At 43.4% G+C, this 21,342-nt stretch overlaps 2 protein-coding genes across 4 annotated transcripts in view; one reads left to right on the top strand and one right to left on the bottom strand.

Annotated features, from left to right (window-relative positions):
• Positions 1 to 12,055: 12,055 nt before the first annotated feature.
• On the bottom strand, positions 12,056 to 12,618 carry LOC119619037 (uncharacterized). The gene has a single exon (XM_073011064.1). The coding sequence runs from the start codon at positions 12,599 to 12,601 to the stop codon at positions 12,056 to 12,058; it is 546 nt and encodes a 181-aa protein (XP_072867165.1). The 5' UTR covers positions 12,602 to 12,618.
• The window catches only part of PPP2R5E (protein phosphatase 2 regulatory subunit B'epsilon), a 170,757-nt gene continuing 161,802 nt past the window's right edge, over positions 12,388 to 21,342 (top strand). For 2 of the 3 annotated variants that reach the window (XM_007986920.3, XM_007986918.3), the window contains exons 1-2: positions 12,388 to 12,629; positions 15,787 to 15,950. In XM_007986920.3, coding sequence (XP_007985111.1) covers positions 15,794 to 15,950 — 157 coding nt within the window. In that variant the 5' untranslated portion in view covers positions 12,388 to 12,629; positions 15,787 to 15,793. The remainder of the gene's footprint in view (positions 12,630 to 15,786; positions 15,951 to 21,342) is intronic. The other variant, XM_007986919.3, reaches the window with a different exon arrangement.

Here is a 21,342-nt window from a genome sequence, read left to right as displayed (position 1 = left end):
CGCCTCCTGGGTTCAAGCAATTCTTTGCCTCAGCCTCCCAAATACCTGGGATTACTGGTGCCCACACCATGCCCGGCTAATTTTTTTTTGTATTTTTAGTAGAGACGGGGTTTCACCATCTTGGCTAGGCTGATCTTAAACTCCTGACCTCGTGATCCCCCCACCTCTGCCTTCCAAAGTGCTGGGATTACTGGCATGAGCCACCACGCCCAGCCGAGTGATAGTATTTATGTCTTTTTCATATTTGAGTTGCCCCAGAGTGCTAAGTAGGTACTTCAATATATGGAATGTTATGTATGAGACAATGATTAAATACAATAATGGAAATTTGGTTAGGAAACTTCTATATGATGTGTTTGAAAGGCTTATGGAAATATACTGATCATCATGAGATGATGAGTTCTCTTGAAGTTGAGCGTTTGCCACAGTTTGCCAATGAAGGCAGTGGCTTTTAGCTAATTATAACTTGTTTCATTTTAGGGGTCAAGACAGCTGTGATTATATACTTTGAATGAGTCTCTTTCAATGCGTTTTTTTTTTTTTTCAAAAATACTTTTTCATAAATACTCTGTTCCATTTGCCAATTGGCTTGTTAACTGGGTCATCAACCTTCCAAATCAGAATATATGCTTCCTCGACTTAGAAATGCCATCAAATAGAACATTTTCAAGTACTGGAAATGTACTTGCCTCTATCCTTGTTTTCAAAGCTCTTTAAACCGAAGTTTCCTACAACATTTTCTGTTCATTAAGAAGAAAGTTTTTCTAATGCTAGGGCATGTTAAAAAGAAAAATCTTAAGACACAAAAAATAAGCTTGATTTGGATTCACACTGAAATTTAACTCTACCTGCAAAGTGTGCTTCTCTCCAAAGACAGAATAGGGTTTCTTTATGTGTTTTGAAAAAGACTTAAATATCAAGGGAAACGAGCTGGAAAGGCATTATGTTTTCTAGATACTCTACACAGCACTATATATAGACCAGAATGTGTCGAACAGGGGTCCCCAACCCTGGGCCACGGACTGGTATCAGTCCAAGGCCTGTTAGGAACTGGGCTGGACAGCAGGAGGTGAGCGGCAGGCAAGGCAGCATTACTGCCTGAGCTTGGCCTCCTGTCAGATCAGCTGCAGCATTAGATTCTCATAGGAGCGCAAACCCTACTGTGAACTGGGCACACAAGGGATCTAGGTTGCCCGCTCCTTACGAGAATCTAATGCCCGATGATCTGAGGTGGAACATTTTCATCCTGAAACCACCTACCCAAGTCCCCACACCCCAGTCAGTGGAAAAATTGTCTTCCACAAAACCAGTCCCTGGTGCCAAAAAGGTTGTGGACTGCTGGTATAGAGTATTTCCACGGGGGAAAGGTAATAAACTAGTTTAGAATTTCAGTGCCTTTCTTCTAGTTAGAATTCCTACCCAAGCTCTGCCACTTACTAGATGTATAACCTTGGAAAAGAAACTTAAGCTTTCTAGCAGATATGGTGGCACCTGCCTGTAGTTCCAACTACTTGGGAGGCTGAGTGGGGGATTGCGTGAGCCCAGGAGTTTGAGGTTACAGTGAGCTATGGTTGAATCACTACACTCCAGCCTAGGTGACAGAGACTTTGTCTCTAAAAATAATAATAAAGGCTGGGCGCGGTGGCTCACGCTGGTAATCCCAGCACTTTGGGAGGCCGAGGCGGGCAAATCACAAGGTCAGGAGATTGAGACCATCCTGGCTAACACGGTGAAACCCCATCTCTACTAAAAATACAAAAAAATGAGCTGGGCATGGTGGCGGGCGCCTATAGTCCCAGCTACTCGGGAGGCTGAGGCGGGAGAATGGCGTGAACCTGGGAGGCAGAGCTTGCAGTGAGCTGAGATCGCGCCACTGCACTCCAGCCTGGGGGATAGAGCGAGACTCCATCTCAAAAATAAATAAATAAATAAATAAATAAAAATAATAATAAGATAAAGAAACTTAAGCTTTCTGTATCTTAGTTTCTGCATCTAAAAAAATGGAATAATAGTGCCTACATCAATAGGCTATTTTGAGGATTAAACAAGATAATACAGCCAGGCTTGGTGGCTCACGCCTGTAATCCCAGCACTTTGGGAGGCCGAGGAGGGCAGATCACCCGAGGTCAGGAGTTCGAGATCAGCCTGGCCAACATGGTGAAACCCCATCTCTACTAAAAATCCAAAAATTAGCCGGGCATGGTGGTGGGCGCCTGTAATCCCAGCTACTCAGGAGGCTGAGGCAGAAGAATCGCTTGAACCTTGGAGGTGGAGGTTGCAGTGAGATTGTGCCACTGCACTCAAGTCTGGGTGACAGAGTGAGACTCTGTCTAAAAAAAAAAAAAAACCAAACCAAATAACAAAACAAAACAAACAAAACAAAAACCAAGATAATGCAAGTAAAGTATCTGCCACAGTTCCTAGCTCATAGTGTTCAATGAATGGGAGCTATAGTGATGCAGGACTTGGACCATTGTTTCTACTTTCTTTACTTTACGATCTCATAAAAGGTCACAGTTAACCTCTGTATCTTACTAGTCTTTCCTTTGTAAGACAGAGAAAATAGTAGCCATATATTCAATTACTTGGATATACTAGTAGCAAATGACTTAAACACAGAGATAACTTGGTATATAGTGTGAAAAGACCTGACCCTTGGACAAACAGGATTCAGATTGTGGCTCCACTCGTTACTAGCTGTCTGACATTGGGCAACCTCCTTGATCCTCAGTTTTCTTATTTTTGAAACGAAAATAGTATGTATCTACAGAGTTAAGGCTTAAAAAGTGCATATGAAAATGCACTAAGTTGCTACGCACATGCTTGCAGTTATTTTTACCAGTACCATATGAGATTTTTACAAGTACCATACTATGCATTGTCCTTATTGGTTTATTTTGTTTCAATAACAGTGTGCTCAGATTTCAGTTTTCACCCTCTTTTGGTTGTCTTGCCCCTTAGAATGTGTTAGCTCTGATTTGTACTATGTTCATAGATTTTACCCAATTATATTGATATCTCAAAAACAATGTTCTTTCTCTACGATAAGAAGCCTAGATGTAACACTCAATTGTAGGTTGCATTTTCTAAAACATGGCCTTGATGTATTAAGAGACTCAGTAAAAATAACCTATTCAAAAGCAGCATACAGTTTGCTAAATAAGGCTTATTTCCATGTTTAGTAGGTCATTGCACTATTCTTTCCTTGTGTTCTAGAAGGATTTAACTCTATATGCATAATTCCTTTTTCAATTTTTTTTCCTGAGCTCCCTGTCACTTAGCAAATGCATAGTTTTTATTTTTTATTTTATTTATTTATTTTGTTTGAGATACAGTCTTGTTCTGTTACCCAGGCTGGAGTGCAGTGGCACCATCTTGGCTCACTGCAACTTCTGCCTCCTGGGTTCAAGTGATCCTTCCACCTCAGCCTCCCGAATTGCAGGGATTTCAGGTGTGCACTACCATGCCAGGCTAATTTTTTGTATTTTTAGTAGAGAGAGAGTTTCACCATATTGGACAAGCTGGTCTTGAACTCCTGACCTCAAGCCATCTGCCTGCCTCAGCCTCGCAAAGTGCTGGGATTACGAGTGTGAGCCACCACGTCCGGCCAAAAATGCATAACTCTTAAGAATATCTTCTTTGAGTCTAAACTTTGAAGAAAAACAGAAATCAGCTGGGTGTGGTGGCTCACACCTGTAATCTCAGCACTTTGGGAAGCCGAGGTGAGTGGATCATGATGAGGTCAGGAGTTCAAAATCAGCCTGACCAATATGGTGAAACCTCTCTCTACTAAAAAATACAAAAATTAGCCAGGCTTGGTGGTGCGCGCCTGTAATCCCGGCTACTCAGGAGGCTGAGGCAGGAGAATTGCTTGAACCCAGGAGGTGGTGGTTGCAGTGAGCCAAGATCACGCCACCACACTCCAGCCTGGGTGACAGAATGAGGCTTCGTCTCAAAAAAACAAAAACAAAAACAAAAACAAAACAAGAATAAATTACACTTGATCAATTACATTAGGAAAGAACTCCTGGCAGGGTCACTTTAAATTATTTCCTTTCATGCTTAAGATTCATAAAGGTTTCATTTAGTTCTCAACATTTAGAAAACCTCAGATTCAGGGTCTAAAAAGTAAACTGAAGCTTGAAGAAGTTAAGTGACTTGCCTGCCAGTATTCTTTTGGGTTTCCATTGTAGAAATCAAACTCTACCGTAGCTTAAACAAAAAAGGGAATTTACTGGCTCATATAACTGAAACTAGCTTAGGTATAGCTGAATCTAGCCGTTCCAACAAGGCTGATGGAACTTGGCATTTGCCAAAGTCTCTTCTAAAGGATTGGCTTCCACTAGGATGAAGGAAAAGGGAGACAGTTATAAGTAGCTCTAACTTATATCATTTCATGGTTTCTGATCCAAGAGGAAGAGAGGCATCCCTCCTCCAGCATTCAAAAAGCAAATCTTGGGGAAGACCCAGTTGAGTCATGTACCCATCTTGAGTCATGTACCCATCTCTCTGGGGGAGGAGGGAGGGAAGAAGGAAGCACCATGAGTAACAGTCCCATCAGAATCACATGAAGTGAGGGAGGGTGCGGGCCTCAAAGGAAAAGAAGGGGACGGTTGGGAGGCACATATTCAAAACACCAAGGCCAAACCATTATTAAAGGCAGGGCTAGGATGATAAACTGGACTCTCAGTCCTGGTGCAATTTTAGAGGTTACAATGAGGAAGAGAAATAGATAAGCTTAGAGCAAAAATACTTTGAGCCTCTTTTATTTTTTGTGTGTTTGTTTTTTGAGATGGAGTCTCACTCTGTCACCCACGCTGGAGTGCCGTGGCGTGATCTCGGCTCATTGCAACTTCCACCTCCTAGGTTCAAGCAATTCTCCTGCCTCAGGCTCCAGAGTAGCTGGGATTACAGGTGTGTGCCACCATGCCCAGCTAATTTTTGTATGTGTGTGTGTGTGTGTGTGTGTGTGTATATATATATATATTTTTTTTTTTTTTGAGATGGGGTCTCTCTCTGTCGCCCAGGCTGGAGTACAGTGGTGCCACTCAGCTCACTGCAAGCTCTGCCTCCCGGGTTCACGCCATTCTCCCGCCTCAGCCTCCTCAGTAGCTGGGACTACAGGCGCCCACCACCATGCCTGGCTAATTTTTTATTTTTTTATTTTTAGTAGAGACGGGGTTTCACTGTGTTAGCCAGGATGGTCTTGATCTCCTGACCTCATGATTTGCGCGCCTTGGCCTCCCAAAGTGCTGGGGTTACCAGCGTGAGCCACTGCGCCTGGCCTAATTTTTGTATTTTTTAGTAGAGACAAGGTTTCCTATGTTGGCCAGGCTGGTCTTGAATTCCTGGCCTCAAGTGATTTGCCCACCAAAGCGCTAGGATTACAGGCGTGAGCCGCCATGTCTGGCCACCTCTTTTTTTGTTGTTGTTATTATTTTTTTTAGAGACAGGGTCTCATTCTGTTGCCTGGGCTAGACTGCAATGGCATGATCATAGCTCACTGCAGCCTCAAACTCCTGGGCTCAAGTGCTCCTCCCATTTTAGCCACCCGAGTAGCTAGGACAACATTTGTGTACTACCAGACCTGACTAACTTTTAAATTCTTTTGTAGAGATAGGGGTCTTGCTATATTGGCCAGGCTGGTCCTGACTTCCTAAGTTCAAGCCATCCTCTCTCCTTGGTCTCCCAAAATGCTGGGATTACAGGTATGAGCCACTGCGCCCAGCCTGAGCCTCTTTTAAAGAAATATATATTAGAATGAAGGGCCGGGTGCGGTGGCTCACACCTGTAATTCCAGGACTTTGGGAGGCTGAGGCAGGCAGCTCACTTGAGATCAGGAGTTCAAGGCTGGCCTGGCCAACATGGTGAAACTCTGACTCTACTAAAAATACAGAAATTAGCCAGGCGACATGGCATGTGCCTGAAATTCCAGCTACTCAGGAGGCTGAGGCAGGAGAATCACTTGAACCCGGGAGGCAGAGGTTGCAGTGAGCCGAGACTATGCCACTGTACTCCAGCCTGGGCAACAGAGTGAGACTCCACCTCAAAAAAAAAAAAAAAAAAAATTAGAATGAAGATAAAGCTCTGAAATGAAGTCAAATAACCATTTTGTTCAGTTTTAGAAGTAAACAGATATTCTAAAATGGAAATCCCTGCTATTGCTAATGAATGCTCCCACACACACATTGTCTAATTTAGTGTGGAAGTAGATTGAGAGGCATGCCTGTGATTTCCCTGCTCCTTGTTTTCTTCCTGTCACAGGGGGTATGCCAGAAGAAAATTTTGAGGGGGAAAAAAAAAACTCAACAGAAAACTTCCTAAAGTTCAGTTTTTAGATGGATAAGGAACTTTTTAAATTATTTTTTATGTTTTTATTTTATTTTTTTGAGACAGTCTTGCTCTGTCATTCAGGCTGGACTGGCACTATCTCGGCTCACTACAACCTCCACCTCCCAGGTTCAAGCTATTCTCTGCCTCAGTCTCCCAAGTAGCTGGGACTACAGGCGTGCACCACCACACCCAGCTAATTTTTGTATTTTTTGTAGAGATGGGGTTTTACCATGTTGGCCAGGCTGGTCTCAAACTCCTGGCTTCAGTGATCCACCCACCTCGGGCTTCCAAAGTGCTGGGATTACAGGTGTGAGCCACCACACCTGGCCAGATAAGGAGTATTAAAAATAAGAAAATAGATGACTGTAGTCATAAGTAGTATTTATCAAGCAGTTAATAGATGCAAGGCACTGTAGTAAATGCATAACATTATTTCAATTTGATGAGTATCCTGAGTTAGGAATTGTTAGTCTGCTTATTTACAGGTGAGGAAACCAAGGCTGGAGGAAAGGGTTAATAATCTGCCCTATCTCCTGACTATCAGAGCTAAGACAACTTTGGATTTCAGAGTGGGTTCTCACCATCATGCTTATTATTAGGTATAGCTTTAAGCTCATTTAATTGTGTAATTTGATTATTTTACAAACAAGATTATTGCTTATGGTCCATTATTTTGTATTTTATCCTGTATGAAATAAAGGACACTTAAAATGGACTTTCTCTTCCTGTTTTTTTCCCAACTCTGTCGGTGATATAAGGTCTCTCCATCTTGATCCATCAGTGACACAGGGCTCTCACTAAGGACAGCGCAAGGGTCTGCTGATAGTCATCTCTGGAATGCAGCTTAAATTGCTAACTAGGGAACTGGAACACCTAAACACTTTAAATCTCAAGCAATAATTATACACATTAATCACATGGAAAGCTACGAATAAGCCATAACCTTTGAAGCACATCTCAAAATGTAACCAGAGTATTTATACTGTGACCCAAGAAAATGTCACTGCTGAGGATGTTTCCTGGTGGATAAATGTAACTCAAAGAAATATGACACCAAAATCCCTTGTCTCCAGTAGCCATGTGTATACTTTTTTCTTTGAGAGGGAGTCTCGCTCTGTCGCCCAGGATGGAGTACAGTGGCATGATCTCAGTTCACTGTAGCCTCCCCCTCCCAGGGTCAAGTGATTATTGTGCCTCAGCCTCCTGAGTAGCTGGGACTACAGGTGCGAGCCACCACGCCTGGCTAATTTTTGTATTTTTAGTAGAGACGGGGTTTCACCATGTTGGCCAGGCTGGCCTTGAACTCCTGTTCTCAAATGATCTGCTTGCCTTGGCCTCCCAAAGTGTTGGGATTACAGGTGTGAGCCACAGCCCCTGAAGTATATACTCTTTCTATTGTTTTCCTAAGAGGCAGCTATTGCCTCAGGCTTTCTCACCCTCACCATTCTTTCCTCTCAGTCCATGACCAGCTTTATGTATACACCTCCCTGCCCGCGCCAACCCCCCCCCCCCCCCCGCTACTCCACACACACCAAACTAGACTAGTCTACCTCTGATGATGATATCTAATCAGCATAGGTCTTTTCCTCCTCTACTGGTTGACAATTGTTCTGACAATGCTTCTACTTACTATTTTAGTCCTCCTTTAGTTCACCAGTCAGCCATCATTTGATAGTCAGTGCCTTCATCTCATCACGTGGCTAGCTCACTAGTAGATTCATGATAAGCTCAGCTTTGATATCTGGGAAGTGAACGCTTTCATCTGAGAGCAATAAACTACATTTTGTCACTTGATAATGGCCTCTCAGATGGCTATAATGTTTTTCTTTTTTTTTTCTTTTTTTTTTTGAGATGGAGTCTTGCTGTCATACAGGCTGGAGTGCAGTGTCGCGATCTTGGTTCACTGCAACCTTCACCTCCTGGGTTCAAGCAATTCTCCTGCCTCAGCTTCCCGAGTAGCTGGGATTACAGACACCTGCTACCAAATCCGGCTAATTTTTGTATTTTTAATAGAGATGGGGTTTCACCATATTGGCTAGGCTGGTCTCGAACTCCTGACCTTGTGATCCACCTGCCTCGGCCTCCCAAAGTGCTGGGATTACAGGTGTGAGCCACTGCGCCTGGCCTATGTTTTTCTTCACAGCCTCCATCATGTCACACTACAGAATCCAACTCCTGGGCTCAAGTGATCCTCCAACCTCAGCCTCTGGACTAGTTGGGACTGCAGGCATGTGCCATTGTGCCTGGCTTCCAAACTTCTTTTTTTTGAGACAGGTTTTCACTTTCTCTCTCAGGCTGGAATGCAGTGGCATGATCATGGCTCACTGCAGCATTGACCACCTGGGCTCAGGTGATCTTCCTACCTCAGCCTCCCAGTAGCTGGGACAACAGGAGCGTGCCACCAGGCCCGGCTAAGTTTGAAATTTTTTTTCGTAGATAAGGGGTTTCACCATGTTGCCCAGGCTGGTCTCTAACACCTGGACTCAACTGATCCACCCTCCTTAACCTCCCAAAGTGCTAGGATTACAGGCACTAGCTGTGACACCCGGCCGAAAAAATTCTTCCAAATATGAGTATTTGCCCATAAAGTACAGACATATGCTACCATCATTAGCTTAACTCAATCAAAATATACACTTAGAGTGAAGTTCAATTCTCAATAACAGTGGATGTAGGCTGGGCGCGGGGACTCACGCCTGTAATCCCAGCACTTTGGGAGGCCGAGGGGGGTAGATCATTTGAGGTCAGGAGTTCGAGACCAGTCTGGCCAACATGGTGAAACCCCGTCTCTACTTAAAATACAAAAATTAGCCAGGCGTGGTGGTACATGCCTGTAATCCCAGCTACCTGGGAGGCTGAGGCAGGTGAATTGCTTGAACCTGGAAGGTGGAGGTTGCAGTGAGTTGAGATTGTGCCACTCTACTCCAGCCTGGGCGACAAAGTGAGACTCCATCTCAAAAAACAACAGTAAAAAAAACAGTAGATGTAAATTTACATTTCAAGTAGCCTTGATTTTTTTTTTCTAGTCAAAATTTGGTTGAATTTATTTGATTGGTATTTTACTTTTGAAAAGTGGCTGTCAAAGATTTGATACTGGGCCGGGCATGGTGGCTCACGCCTGTAATCCCAGCACTTGGGGAGACTGAGGCGGGTGGATCACAAGGTCAGGAGTTTGAGACCAGCATGGCCAACATGGTGAAACTCCTGCCTCTACTAAAAATACAAAAAAAAAAAAAAAAAAAGAAAGATTTGATACTGAAGAGTCAGTTCTAACATTTTCTTCTTGTTCTCCCGTGGTTTCTTTGCAAAGGACTCTTAAGAGTCATTTGTCTGTTTTATGAGGGTTAGTTTAATTTAGATAATATAATTAGTAAGCCCATTTAGTTGAATCCAGAAACTGCAATAAGTAACTGCAATAAGTCATATGTTGTCAGGGGCTGATTGGGTGGGCCCACCACTGCCAACCCCTAGGAATGGGCAACTCCCAGTTTCCCTAAGGACATCTCCTATGCTGTTCTAGGCCAAAGCACCATTCCATGTACTGAGGGCACAGCCATTCACTCTATATAAAATAGTAGTTGACCGTAATGCCTTTTAGATTAAAATTAAACGTAAATATATTTCCTAATACTTTCTTTTACTGCATCCCAAATAGATCGTCTTGCACTATTCTTGGAGTACCCAAACCCCTGGGATACATGGGAGAAATTACTGGTCCAGAGAACAATTTCTCACATAGGCAAGGATGTTTCCATTTTAAAAAACCTGCTCATTTCAGTTGCTCAGCCATTTTATAGAAAGTGAAATGACTTTGAAATGAATTGTCTTTATAGAGATCCATAATTTGCAAGCAAAATCCCCACTCTGTGACATGTTCTAAGCAACAGCTGTGAGAATTTCAAACGTGCACTATGCTTTTAACAGTTCAACTGTTGCCAAGGGAAATGGAATTGGCTTCAAAATCTTCCTTGGTTTTAATTCTGCATTTACCCTCAATCAAAGATAGAAGAAACAAGTCCTTGGGTGGGACACTGAACTTTCATGAAGACTGTACAGGATATTGAGATATGGAAATTTAAGGTTCTTGAGGGTAGGAACCAGACTGCTGGTATTCTGTAGTTCATACTTAGTGGTAATGAACTTTATCACGGCAAAAGTGGGCACTCGCCATACAGTGGCCAATCATCTGGAGTCAGTAGGGGGAGCCTGCTTCCATCTAAGAGTCATCTTTTCGTTTTCCATTTCAGTTCAAAGCAGGAATATTTTTATCTTTCATGGCACAAAATTATTTTTCCACTCAAGAGCCATTTCTGGGAGTGTGCAAAGAAAATTTCAAAACTCTAGTGTTTAACAACACAAACAGGAGAAATGCAAATGCATTTTTCGTTGTCACTTGTACATATGGTACATATAGTTTTATTTATATATAGCTCTATTCCCTAAACGTATCGAAAAGATGATATAATGCTGAGGGAAAAAACTAGGCTACAGATCGACACACATTATTAATATAAAAAGAAAAACTACTAAAAGGAAGTATGCAAATACTGTAGTTGGTTATCTCTGAGTTGAGAAAATATGAATGTTAAATTTTTTTGTTCCCCCCTCCCCATTTTCTAAGTTTTGAACAACTGGTACTCTGACGTTTGTAGCTAGCATTAATAATTTTTCTTTTTTCCTCTCAAAAAATGTATGTAGGATGCATTCAAATAACATTAATCCAGGAATATTATCTGGAAATGTACCATTTGGCCCTTTGCATTCACCAAGCATACAAACACATCTCCAAATATCTCATCACTTGTTCTAGATAGATTTAAGTAGTCTTCTCCATTAACTCTTTCGGGTCCAACTTGCCAATTAAAATCTTGAAACTCCTAGTTTGGAGCTGGGTCTTTCAGAGCTCTGAGCAGTCGGCTGACCCGGGGGGGGGGGAGGGGGGGCAGATATTCTGAATGAATAGATGAATAGACTGCAAACTGTGGCGACAGCGTTTTCCCACCTGCATTAACTAAACCAGCGCTGGCCTCAACGCTCCAGGGGACTGATATTCAAAACAGACGTTTAAGGAAAAGGAGACGAGGTGAGAGAATTCGAAGGTTCAGCGGAGAGCGACTGCTGGGGGTTTCAAGGGACCCATTTACACAACCAGTGGCGCACCGGCGCGGGCCGGAGATCTTATTCCTGTCTACGCATCGCAGGGTCCGGTCCAGAGTGGGACTCCCCAAGCCCTGAGGGGCCACACTAGCTGCAGGGCGGGATCAAGTCTTGGGGGCTCCCCCACCCTAAGCCGACCCATGCCCTTGGAACCCTCTGGTCCAAGACGACCGCCGCCAAAGGCTCCGCACACCACGGAAAGCCAGCCAGCTGATCTGCTAGTCTTACACCTCCCGGAATTTAACAGCTCCTCTCAGGCCCAGCGGCTTCCCACTTCAGCCTGCCCCACCGCCGGGCGGAAGCGGCGGCTGCACCGCCAGAGATCGCGGCTGCATCCGGGTCCCTCAAGCTTCGGCCCAATCCTCGACCTCCTCTCTTCCCACTCTCCTGTTTCTCCGCCCTCCTGCCGCCAATCCCTGATCAGGTCTCAACCGAACATGCTGTCAGGGGAGTGAAGGCGGATACTGGCCAATGAGGCCTCGCTTCCCGTTTGAAGTCTCCAGTGGGCGGGCGCCGGAGGCGGGCGCTGCTGGCCAGAAGGTTCGGTTGCGCGTGTGCCATGGACTCAGCCGCCCGGTGATATTGACAATAGGAGAGAGAAAGGGGCATTGACTGGGACCCACCGCGGGTAGCGAAAGGTGGCTCTGGCAGCGGCGGCTCCAGCTCCTGCGGCTCCTCCTCCTTCTCCTGTCCCCTTCTCTTGCTGCCGCTGCAGATCCAGTCTTCCTCCCTCCCTTCCCCCCCTCCCCACGTCGCCGCCGCCGCCGCCGCCGCCGCCGCCGGGTCCGGGGCAACGAGCTGAGGCGCCGCCCGCCAGGAATGTGAGCGAGGAGCCACCGGCGGAGCCGCAACGGGGTCGGTGCCGATTTGATGGGACGGGCCCGCGGGGGAGGATCGTGAGGCCGCCGCCGCCACCGGAACGCTGAGGTTCGGGTCCGGCCGTGAGGCCTAGAGGCTCCGCCGCCGCGGAACCGGAGGGACCCTGCACCGGACAGCCGTCGCCCCGGGCTCCCTGCAGCTGCCCGGACCTCCCCCTGCACGTCCCGGTCCCGCCGCCCGCCCCCGCTGCGGCCCCCTCGCCCGTCTCCCGCCCCTCCAAGCCACAGATCATCTTCGGATTCTTCCCCAGAAGCTTCAAGGTAACTTCGTCCCTCCAGCACCGCGGCTCGCCCGCTTCTCTTCTTCCTCCCGGTCCTCCTGGGGGACCAATGGGGCACCGGCCTTGGGAAGGCCTGGCCGGGCAGGCGAGGGGTGCGGTGGGGTGGGGTGCAGGAGCGGGAGCGCCCGTCCCACTTGTCTGATTTACCTACAAATGCTTCTGATGATACCTCTCATTCACTCTGCCCCCTTCCCCCTTTTTCTCCACCTTCTGGGATTGGAGGCGTTTTCTTGCCCCCCTTTATCCACTGGCGGGGGCGGGGAATAAAGGGGGTTTGGTGTGAGGAGGATTCTCTAGCAGCTTATCTTCTCCAGGGCTTGGGGTGTGGGTTAGGAGCAAAGGGTGTATGTAAGCATCCCCACAGACAAACCCCTTCCTTGTCTTTCCCTACTTCCCCTTACCCCCTTTGGATTATCCTGAGCCATGGAAATGCCCTGTGCCTGCTGATTAGAGGATGATAAAGCTTCGGGCGCCCTGGCCCAGGGCGAAACCTGTTTCCCTGGGCTTTGCACGGACCGGCTGTTACCTTACGTTCAGTTTTGCAATGCTTCAGGGTTGCGATCCCTGACACTTATTCTGGGCCTCGGGCATAAGGGGTAAATGATTTTTTAAAAAGCTACCTATATATCGTCTGTAGGGGTGAGAGATGAGGGATAAAGAAGAGACAAAAAGAACGATGGAGGAAGAGGATTTACTGAAATTTTGTAGTGTTGAGTTAGAATGAAGTCTAAATAATTCACATACCTGATTGGAAAATCGGCCCCTAAATTATCGGCCCCTAAATTTACAACGTACAAATAAGATGTGGAGCTTTTGGCTGATGCAGTCATTTTGATATTTTAAAGTTATCTTTAAAATATCACTTTGATATTTTAAAGTGATCTTAACATCTATAGTCATTCATAGTTTGTGATTCTGTTTTGAATCCATCACATTATATTAAGGCTAAATTAGGTGGATTTTTAAAAACTTTTTTTTTTTTTTAAGAAAACCAAAGAAGACTTCCAAATTCCAAACGTCAACATCATATGTGTGTATGTGTTTTTAAATATTTTTGTTATTTTTTCATTGTCAAAATCCACGTAATCCAGGTAACTTTTTGTTCTCACGTGTTCAGGAAGAAATTCCCTTACTCTTTTATTTAGAAGTTAAAAACCACTTGTCTTGTGTATTGGAATGACAGGTGAGTAATTGCATTTCAGCATTTCCCCCATATGCATTATTTCTATCCGAGTCTGGAGTCTGCCGTTAGTCTTGAATGGAACCTCAGTGCCATGAAAATGATGGCATCTGTTTAAATTGGTGAATGAAATTAAGCTTAACGCTTGTTACTTTCAGGAAATAGCCTTCATTTTAAAAACTCAAGAGGGTTAAACAATGCAAAAGTGCTGTTCGGTTCCATAAGTTTGATGGAATGAAAATTGGTATTTGATGATGAACTAAACTTCAAGGTCTAAACCTCAAGGGAACTCAACTTGGTTGTTTCAGTAGGCTGTGAATTTATGTTTTTAGTTCAACTTTGGTGCTTGATTTCCTCATAGTTTTTATTAAGCTTTAATAACGTAAGGTGGCTTCATTCAAAAAGAAGACTTCTTTGAAATATTTTAATTATACCTTTTATGTGTTTTGTTTAAAGTAATGTAGCCTGTCCTCATTTGCAGTGTGGTATAGTTTATCACAGCTTACATAGCACATCCCATTAAAAGTTATGGCTAGATAGTTTCAGTAGTAGTAAATTTCACCTTGCTCTGATACATTGGTATAGATTCTTGAAGTACACTAAGGGTTTTAACTCCAGAACCCATTCATAATATTAAATATCTTGGGAAAATGTATCGATGGAAGTTTTCCAGCTACAGAATAGCTCCAAAAATTACTTGAAGATGTGAAGAGCTTTGCAGTTAGAAAATGGGCAGGCAGCATAGATTTCTTTAAGCCTCAATGAATATCTTTAATGCTTATAATGGAGTGGCACAATACATTAGAGTTCTGATATTATTTCCATGATACTTATATTATTTTCACCAAATTTTCATGTTTTCCCATTAACATATGACTTTTTTTTTTTTTTTCTTTTTTTTTTTTGGAGAAGGAGTTTTGCTGTTATTGCCCAGGCTGGAGTGCAATAGCATGCTCTCGGCTCACTGCAATCTCCGCCTCCTGGGGTCAAGTGATTCTCCCGCCTCAGCCTCCCGAGTACCTGGGATTACAGGCATGCGCCACCACGCCTGGCTAATTTTTGTATTTTTTTTTTTTTTTTTTTTTTTTTTAGTAGAAATGGGGTTTCTCCATGTTGGTCAGGCTGGTCTCGAACTCCTGACCTGAGGTTATCTGCCTGCCTTGGCCTCCCAAAGTGCTGGGATTACAGGCGTGAGCCACCGTGCCTGGCCTTTTTTTTTTTTTTTTTTTGAGATGGAGTCTTGGTCTGTGCCCCAGGCTGGAGTGCGGTGGTGCCATCTCGGCTCACTACAACCTCCGCCTCCTGTCTTCAAGCGGTTCTCCTGCCTCAGCTTCTCGAGTAGCTGAGATTACAGGTGCATGCCACTGCACCTGGCTAATTTTTGTATTTTTAGTAGAAACAGAGTTTCACCATGTTGTCCAGGCTAGTCTCCAACTCCTGACCTCAAGTGATCTGCCCACCTCGGCCCCCCAAAGTGCTGGGATTACAGGCGTGAGCCACTGGGCCCAGCCCCTTTTTTTTTTAAAGACAGAATTTTACTCTGTCACCCAGGCTGGAGTGCAATGGCAGGATCCTGGCCCACTGCAACCTCTGCCTCCTGGGTTCAAGCGATTCTTCCACTTCAACCTCCCGAGTAGCTGGGATTACAGGCACCTGCCATCATGCCCAGCTAATTTTTGTAATTTTGTAGAGATGGGATTTCACCATATTGGCCAGGTTGGTCTTGAACTCCTGACCTCAAGTGATCCACCCATCTCAGCCTCCCAAAGTGCTGGGATTACAGGCGTAAGCCATTGCACCTGGCCAAGATAAGACTTTTCTTAACTGATTTTATTTTCTTTAGCACATATTCCCGTTTTCATGAATATCGTATATGGGAATTTTAGAATTTGTGTTAACTCACATGTATGCTTCCACCTTGGGAATGTATGGGTTTATGATACTTCTTTCTCTTCAGTAGGGATATGTCCTCAGCACCAACTACTCCTCCATCAGTGGATAAAGTAGACGGATTTTCTCGGAAGTCCGTCAGAAAAGCCAGACAGAAGAGGTCACAAAGTTCCTCACAGTTTAGGTCTCAAGGCAAGCCTATTGAGTTAACACCTCTGCCGCTGCTAAAAGGTAAGGCTCATGACCAGGTGATGCATTCATTCTTTTTCAATTGATCTTTCTACATCTACATATAATTTCCTTTTTGTAGAGTTTTATATGTATTGCAAATTGAAGGGATGGGATACTTCACACACATTGAAGTTCCTAATGTTTGACCAGATATACCCACTCTCGTTTTTAAAGGGTCAACTTAGTCTGTCTTTGGGCAAGTTAAAAGAAACTTATCATCAGGAGAATATCTCACATTGATGAGTAGGTAAACTAAGTACTAGAAAAACTTTAAGATATCTGCGTTTGTGTTTTTCGTTTTTTCTTCTGTTGACATTTAGGTGGATACATTATATACAATGACAACTACAGATTATGCTGCTTTAGGAAGTAGACCCTAGTAGAGGAGATGGTACTTCATTAATTTACATATAGAAAATGGTATTTGGAAGAATTCATTTTTAAAAATCAAGAAAAACATTGTCCATTTATAGTTGTTTACATGTACTCTTGTTTTCAGATAGTACAAGTGGAAAAGATATATGATGATCATACTTGTATGATCTTTTCTTTGAAATTTGTTCATTTTTTTATTTTTACTTTTATCTTTTGAGACAGAGTCTCCCTCTGTTGCGCAGGCTGGTTCACAGCAACCTCCACCTCCTGGGTTCAATTTATTTTCCTGCCTCAGCCTCCCGAGTAACTGGGAACACAGGTGCCCGCCACCATGCCCAGCTAATTTTTGTATTTTTAGTAGAGACAGGGTTTCACCAGGTTGGCCAGGCTGGTCTTGAACTCCTGACCCCAAGTGATCTGCCCTCCTTGACCTCCCAAAGTGCTGGGATTACAGGTGTGAGGCACTGCGCCTGGCCTGAAATTTGTTACAAACAAGTTTTTTGGGTTTTTTTAAATTTTCTTTTTTTTTTTTTTTTTTTTTGAGATGGAGTCTCGCTCTGTCGCCCAGGCTGGAGTGCAGTGGCCGGATCTCAGCTCACTGCAAGCTCCGCCTCCCGGGTTTACGCCATTCTCCTGCCTCAGCCTCCGAGTAGCTGGGACTACAGGCGCCCGCCACCTTGCCCGGCTAGTTTTTTGTATTTTTAGTAGAGACGGGGTTTCACCGTGTTAGCCAGGATGGTCTCGATCTCCTGACCTCGTGATCCACCTGCCTCGGCCTCCCAAAGTGCTGGGATTACAGGCTTGAGCCACCGCGCCCGGCCTTAAATTTTCTTTTGAGACAGTCTGATGCTGTCACTCTGGCTAGAGTTCAGTGGGGACAGAGTGAAAGTGCAGGTTGAGGCCGGGCGTAGTGGCTTACGCCTGTAATCCCAGCACTTTGGGAGCCCGAGGCAGGTGGATCATGAGGTCAGGAGTTTGAGACCAGCCTGACCAACATGGTGAAACCCCGTCTCTACTGAAAATACAAGAATTAGACAGGTGCAGTGGTGGGCACCTGTAATACCAGCTACTCGGGAAGCTGAGGTTCAAGCTGCTTGAACTGGGAGGCGGAGGTTGCAGTGAGCCAAGATTGTGCCACTGCACTCTAGCCTGGGTGACAGAGCAAGACTCTGTCTCGGGAGAAAAAAAAAAAAAGAAAGTTCAGGTTGAGGCTCACTGTGGCCTCTACCTCCTAGGCTCAAGTGATCCTCCCTTTCCCACGTAGCTGGGATCAACTTCCCAAGTAGCTGGGGCTGCAGGAGCATGCCACTACGCCCAGCTAATTTTTCCATTTTTTTGTAGAGATGGGGTTTTGCCATGTTGCATAGGCTGGTCTTGAATTGCCTTGGCCTTCCAGTGCAGGATTGTAGGCGTGAGCCACCATCCTCGGCCCAACATGTTTTTAATATGATGAGTTTTTTCTAAATTAGGCATTTCAACTTTTGTTTGGGTATGTGGTTAGTTTTTGTCCCTTTTAATTTGCATCATGTTTGCTTCATGTTCATGAACAGGTGTTGTTTGAAAAATATCAGAACATAGTTTTTATAGCGTAGAAACTATCAGAGTTTACCTTTAAAGGTGGATGTTTATGTGCTGAATACTGAAGGATGGGAGAAGGAGGATATGAACAACACAATGAGTTTTAGTGGCTTAGAGGAAACCAGGCAACCTGGTTTGCTAGTTCATTATTGCAGACTTATTTCTGTAACAGTTTGTGAATTCAGAAGGTATAAGAAAAACTGGAATGTAACCGGAAAAGATCCTCAAAATTTAGCTTAGGGTATTTCAAGCTTCTATTTTTTCCATATGAATACTTTTTTTAGAAAGGGAGAGAGATTCATGAATAAGATTCCAATGTTTATACAAAATTTTTGGAAACTGAATACCGATTACTGTAAAGATGATTTATCTACCAGTCAGTAAAGATGAGCTCCTATGAACTTTGGGGGAGACAATTTTGACTAGAGATTTTGCTGGTAAAAATGAAAATAGTCATTATGAGACTTTGGAGAGAAAATGAAGGAAACACTCTAGATTAAACTATGCTTGAAATACAAAGTTGGGAGACACTGGTGTTTAGTAATTTATTTAATCTGAAGTAGATATGTAATAGCTGTTAATGTCTGTGAAGGACTTCATTCTGAGGAATCCAGTTAAACTTTTTTTTTTAGGATTAGAAGGAGTTTAAAAACTTACACTAATTTCTTGGATCTTATGGTAAACAATTAAATTAGGACTTCACTGGTCACTCATAGTCAGGGTATTAGTTTTGTGGGTAGTGAAAAGCATGCATGAGAAGAATTTGGACACATGCTTTTTTGTTTGTTGTTTTTTCTTTTTTTTTTTTTTTAATTATACTTTAAGTTCTAGGGTACATGTGCACAATGGGCAGGTTTGTTACATATGTATACATGTGCCATGTTGGTGTGCTGCACCCATCAACTCATCATTTACATTAGGTATATCTCCTAATGCTATCCCTCCCCACTCCCCCCACCCCACGACAGGCCCCGGTGTGTGATGTTCCCCTTCCTGTGGACACATGCTTTAATGTCTTTTTTTCTTTAATGCTTTAATGTGTTTTTTCTCATTTTTAAAAATTATGGTAAAGTATACATAACATAAAATTTACCATTTTAACCATGTTTAAACGTGCATTAAGTACCTTGACATTGTCATGCAACCCTCCCTACCATCCATCTCCAGAACCTTTTCATCTTCCCCAACTGAAGCTCTGTACCTATTAAACACTCGCTCCCTGTTTCCACTCCCCCAGCCCTTGGCAACCACCATTCTGTTTTTCGTCTCTAGGAATCTGACTACTCTAGGTATCTCCTGTAAGTGATGCCATGCAATATTTGTCTTTTTGTGACTGGCTTATTTCACTTAGTCAAGTGTCTTCAGTGTTCATCTCTGTTGTAGCAGGTGTCGGAATTTTGTTCTTTTTTGAAGGCTGAATAATTTCAGTGTCTAGACATACTGTATATTTTTTAATCCATTAATTCATTGATGGACTCTTGGGTTGCTTCCACCTTTAGGCAATTGTGAATAATGCTGCTGTGACCATGACATACAGATACCTGTTTAAGTTCTGGCTTTCATTTCTTTTGGGTATCTACCCAGAAGGTGTAATTGCTGGATCATATGTTGATTTTTTTCAGGAACTGCCATACATATTGCCACAGCAACTGGACCATCTTTCATTCCCATTAACAATGCATGAGGGTTCCAGTTTTCTATATCCTCACCATCCCTCATTTTCTGCTTTTTAATTTTTTGATAATAGTCATTATAATGGGTATGAAGTGGTATTTCAGTGTGATTTTGATTTGCATTTCCCTAATGATTAGTGATGTTGAGCATCTTTTCCTGTGCTAATTGGCCATTTCTATATCCTTTTCTCACTTTTAAAAGTGAAGTCTGCTAGTATTGCCAGTTTTCCAAGCATGCTGCTTTCCAAGAATGTGATTTTTTGACCTTGTATATTTTGCCAGCATGAGAGAATTAGAGAGTAACAGGACCATATACTCACAAACCTAATTCCAGATTGACTAACAGTGATTGTTAGGTAGTAAGCACATTCTGGGTAAACATTCTGGAAAGTATTCTATAAATTAGATATCCATCTCTGTCTATGGAATAACATAAAGAAGTATAATCAGCAATAGACTTCAGTAATGTATATTTGCTCTTGATTTTTTAGGAAGTAATTTATGGAATATAAAGAAAATATAGGAGGAATTTCTTTTCTAGGATTTTATTTTTTTGGCCATTGCCATAAGAGAAACCAGGATAAACACTATATGCATGCTAAAGGATAATTATTGATTTAATTTTCTATAGTATTGCTTTGACTAAATTGGGTTAATTTTATTTGGGGTACAATAAAAATGTGGTTGAATTTTGTGAATGGTTTTAAATAATGAAGTAAAAGAGGTGTCCTTAAGGTCTTTAATTTCAGGGGAGTTTAAATACGATAATTATATAAACAGAATGATTATATAACTCGTCTTTTTAATATGTCATTTTTGAATGCTCAGATACTCATTAATAACCACTTGTTTTGTGCGTATGCATTATCAGATTGTCTATTATATGCATCAAAGTCTTTGACAGATTTATAAATACTGCATTAATTCTTAGCATTTTAAAGTCTGTTCACTTGCAAAACTGCAACATAATGTGAAGGAAGAGTTTTTGTTTTGCTCTATTTCTTTTTTTTTGAGACTGAGTTTTGCTCTTGTTGCCCAGGCTGGAGTACAGTGGTGCCGTCTCAACTCACTGCAACCTCTGCCTCTGGGTTCAAGTGATTCTCTTGCCTCAGGCTCCTGAGTAGCTGGGATTATAGGTGCCCACCACCACACCCGGCTAATTTTTTTGTATTTTTAGTAGAGACGTGTTGGCCAGGCTGGTCTCAAACTCCTGATCTCAGATGATCCACCTGCCTTGGCCTCCCAAAGTGCTGGCATGAGTCACTGCACCCAGCCTATTTTGCCCTATGTCTAATAGGTGGGGTTTTGAAATCTGTATCACTGATGTTATTTCCTGTAGAAAGCAACACCACCTGTAATTCTGTATAAATATACCTGTTTTTTTTCTGTATCTGTGTGTTAGGAAATTATAGGATGAACTTTGCAAAGATAGACATTTACATTTTCTCCATCTTTGTATGCTTTTGTGAAAGTGTTTTTAGAGAGTCTTAACATTTTTGAGACTGGATATGGTGACTCACGCCTATAATTCCAGCACTTTGGGAGACTTGAGTTGGGAGGCTCGCTTAAGTCCAAGAGTTTGAGACCTGCCTACGCAACATAGGGAGACCTCATCTCTACAAATAATTTAAAACATTAGCTAGGAGTGGTGGTGTGCACCTGTGGTCCCAGCTACTTGGGAGGCTGAGGCGGAAGGATTGCCTGAGCCCAGAGGTTGAGGCTGCAGTGAGCTGTGATCGTTCCACTGTGTCCAGTGTGGCTGACAG

The sequence above is a fragment of the Chlorocebus sabaeus genome, chromosome 24 (assembly GCF_047675955.1).
Source record: "Chlorocebus sabaeus isolate Y175 chromosome 24, mChlSab1.0.hap1, whole genome shotgun sequence".
NCBI classification, from domain to species: domain Eukaryota; kingdom Metazoa; phylum Chordata; class Mammalia; order Primates; family Cercopithecidae; genus Chlorocebus; species Chlorocebus sabaeus.
Note: the sequence above shows the minus strand (reverse complement) of the source record. Positions and strands in the feature narration are given on the sequence as shown.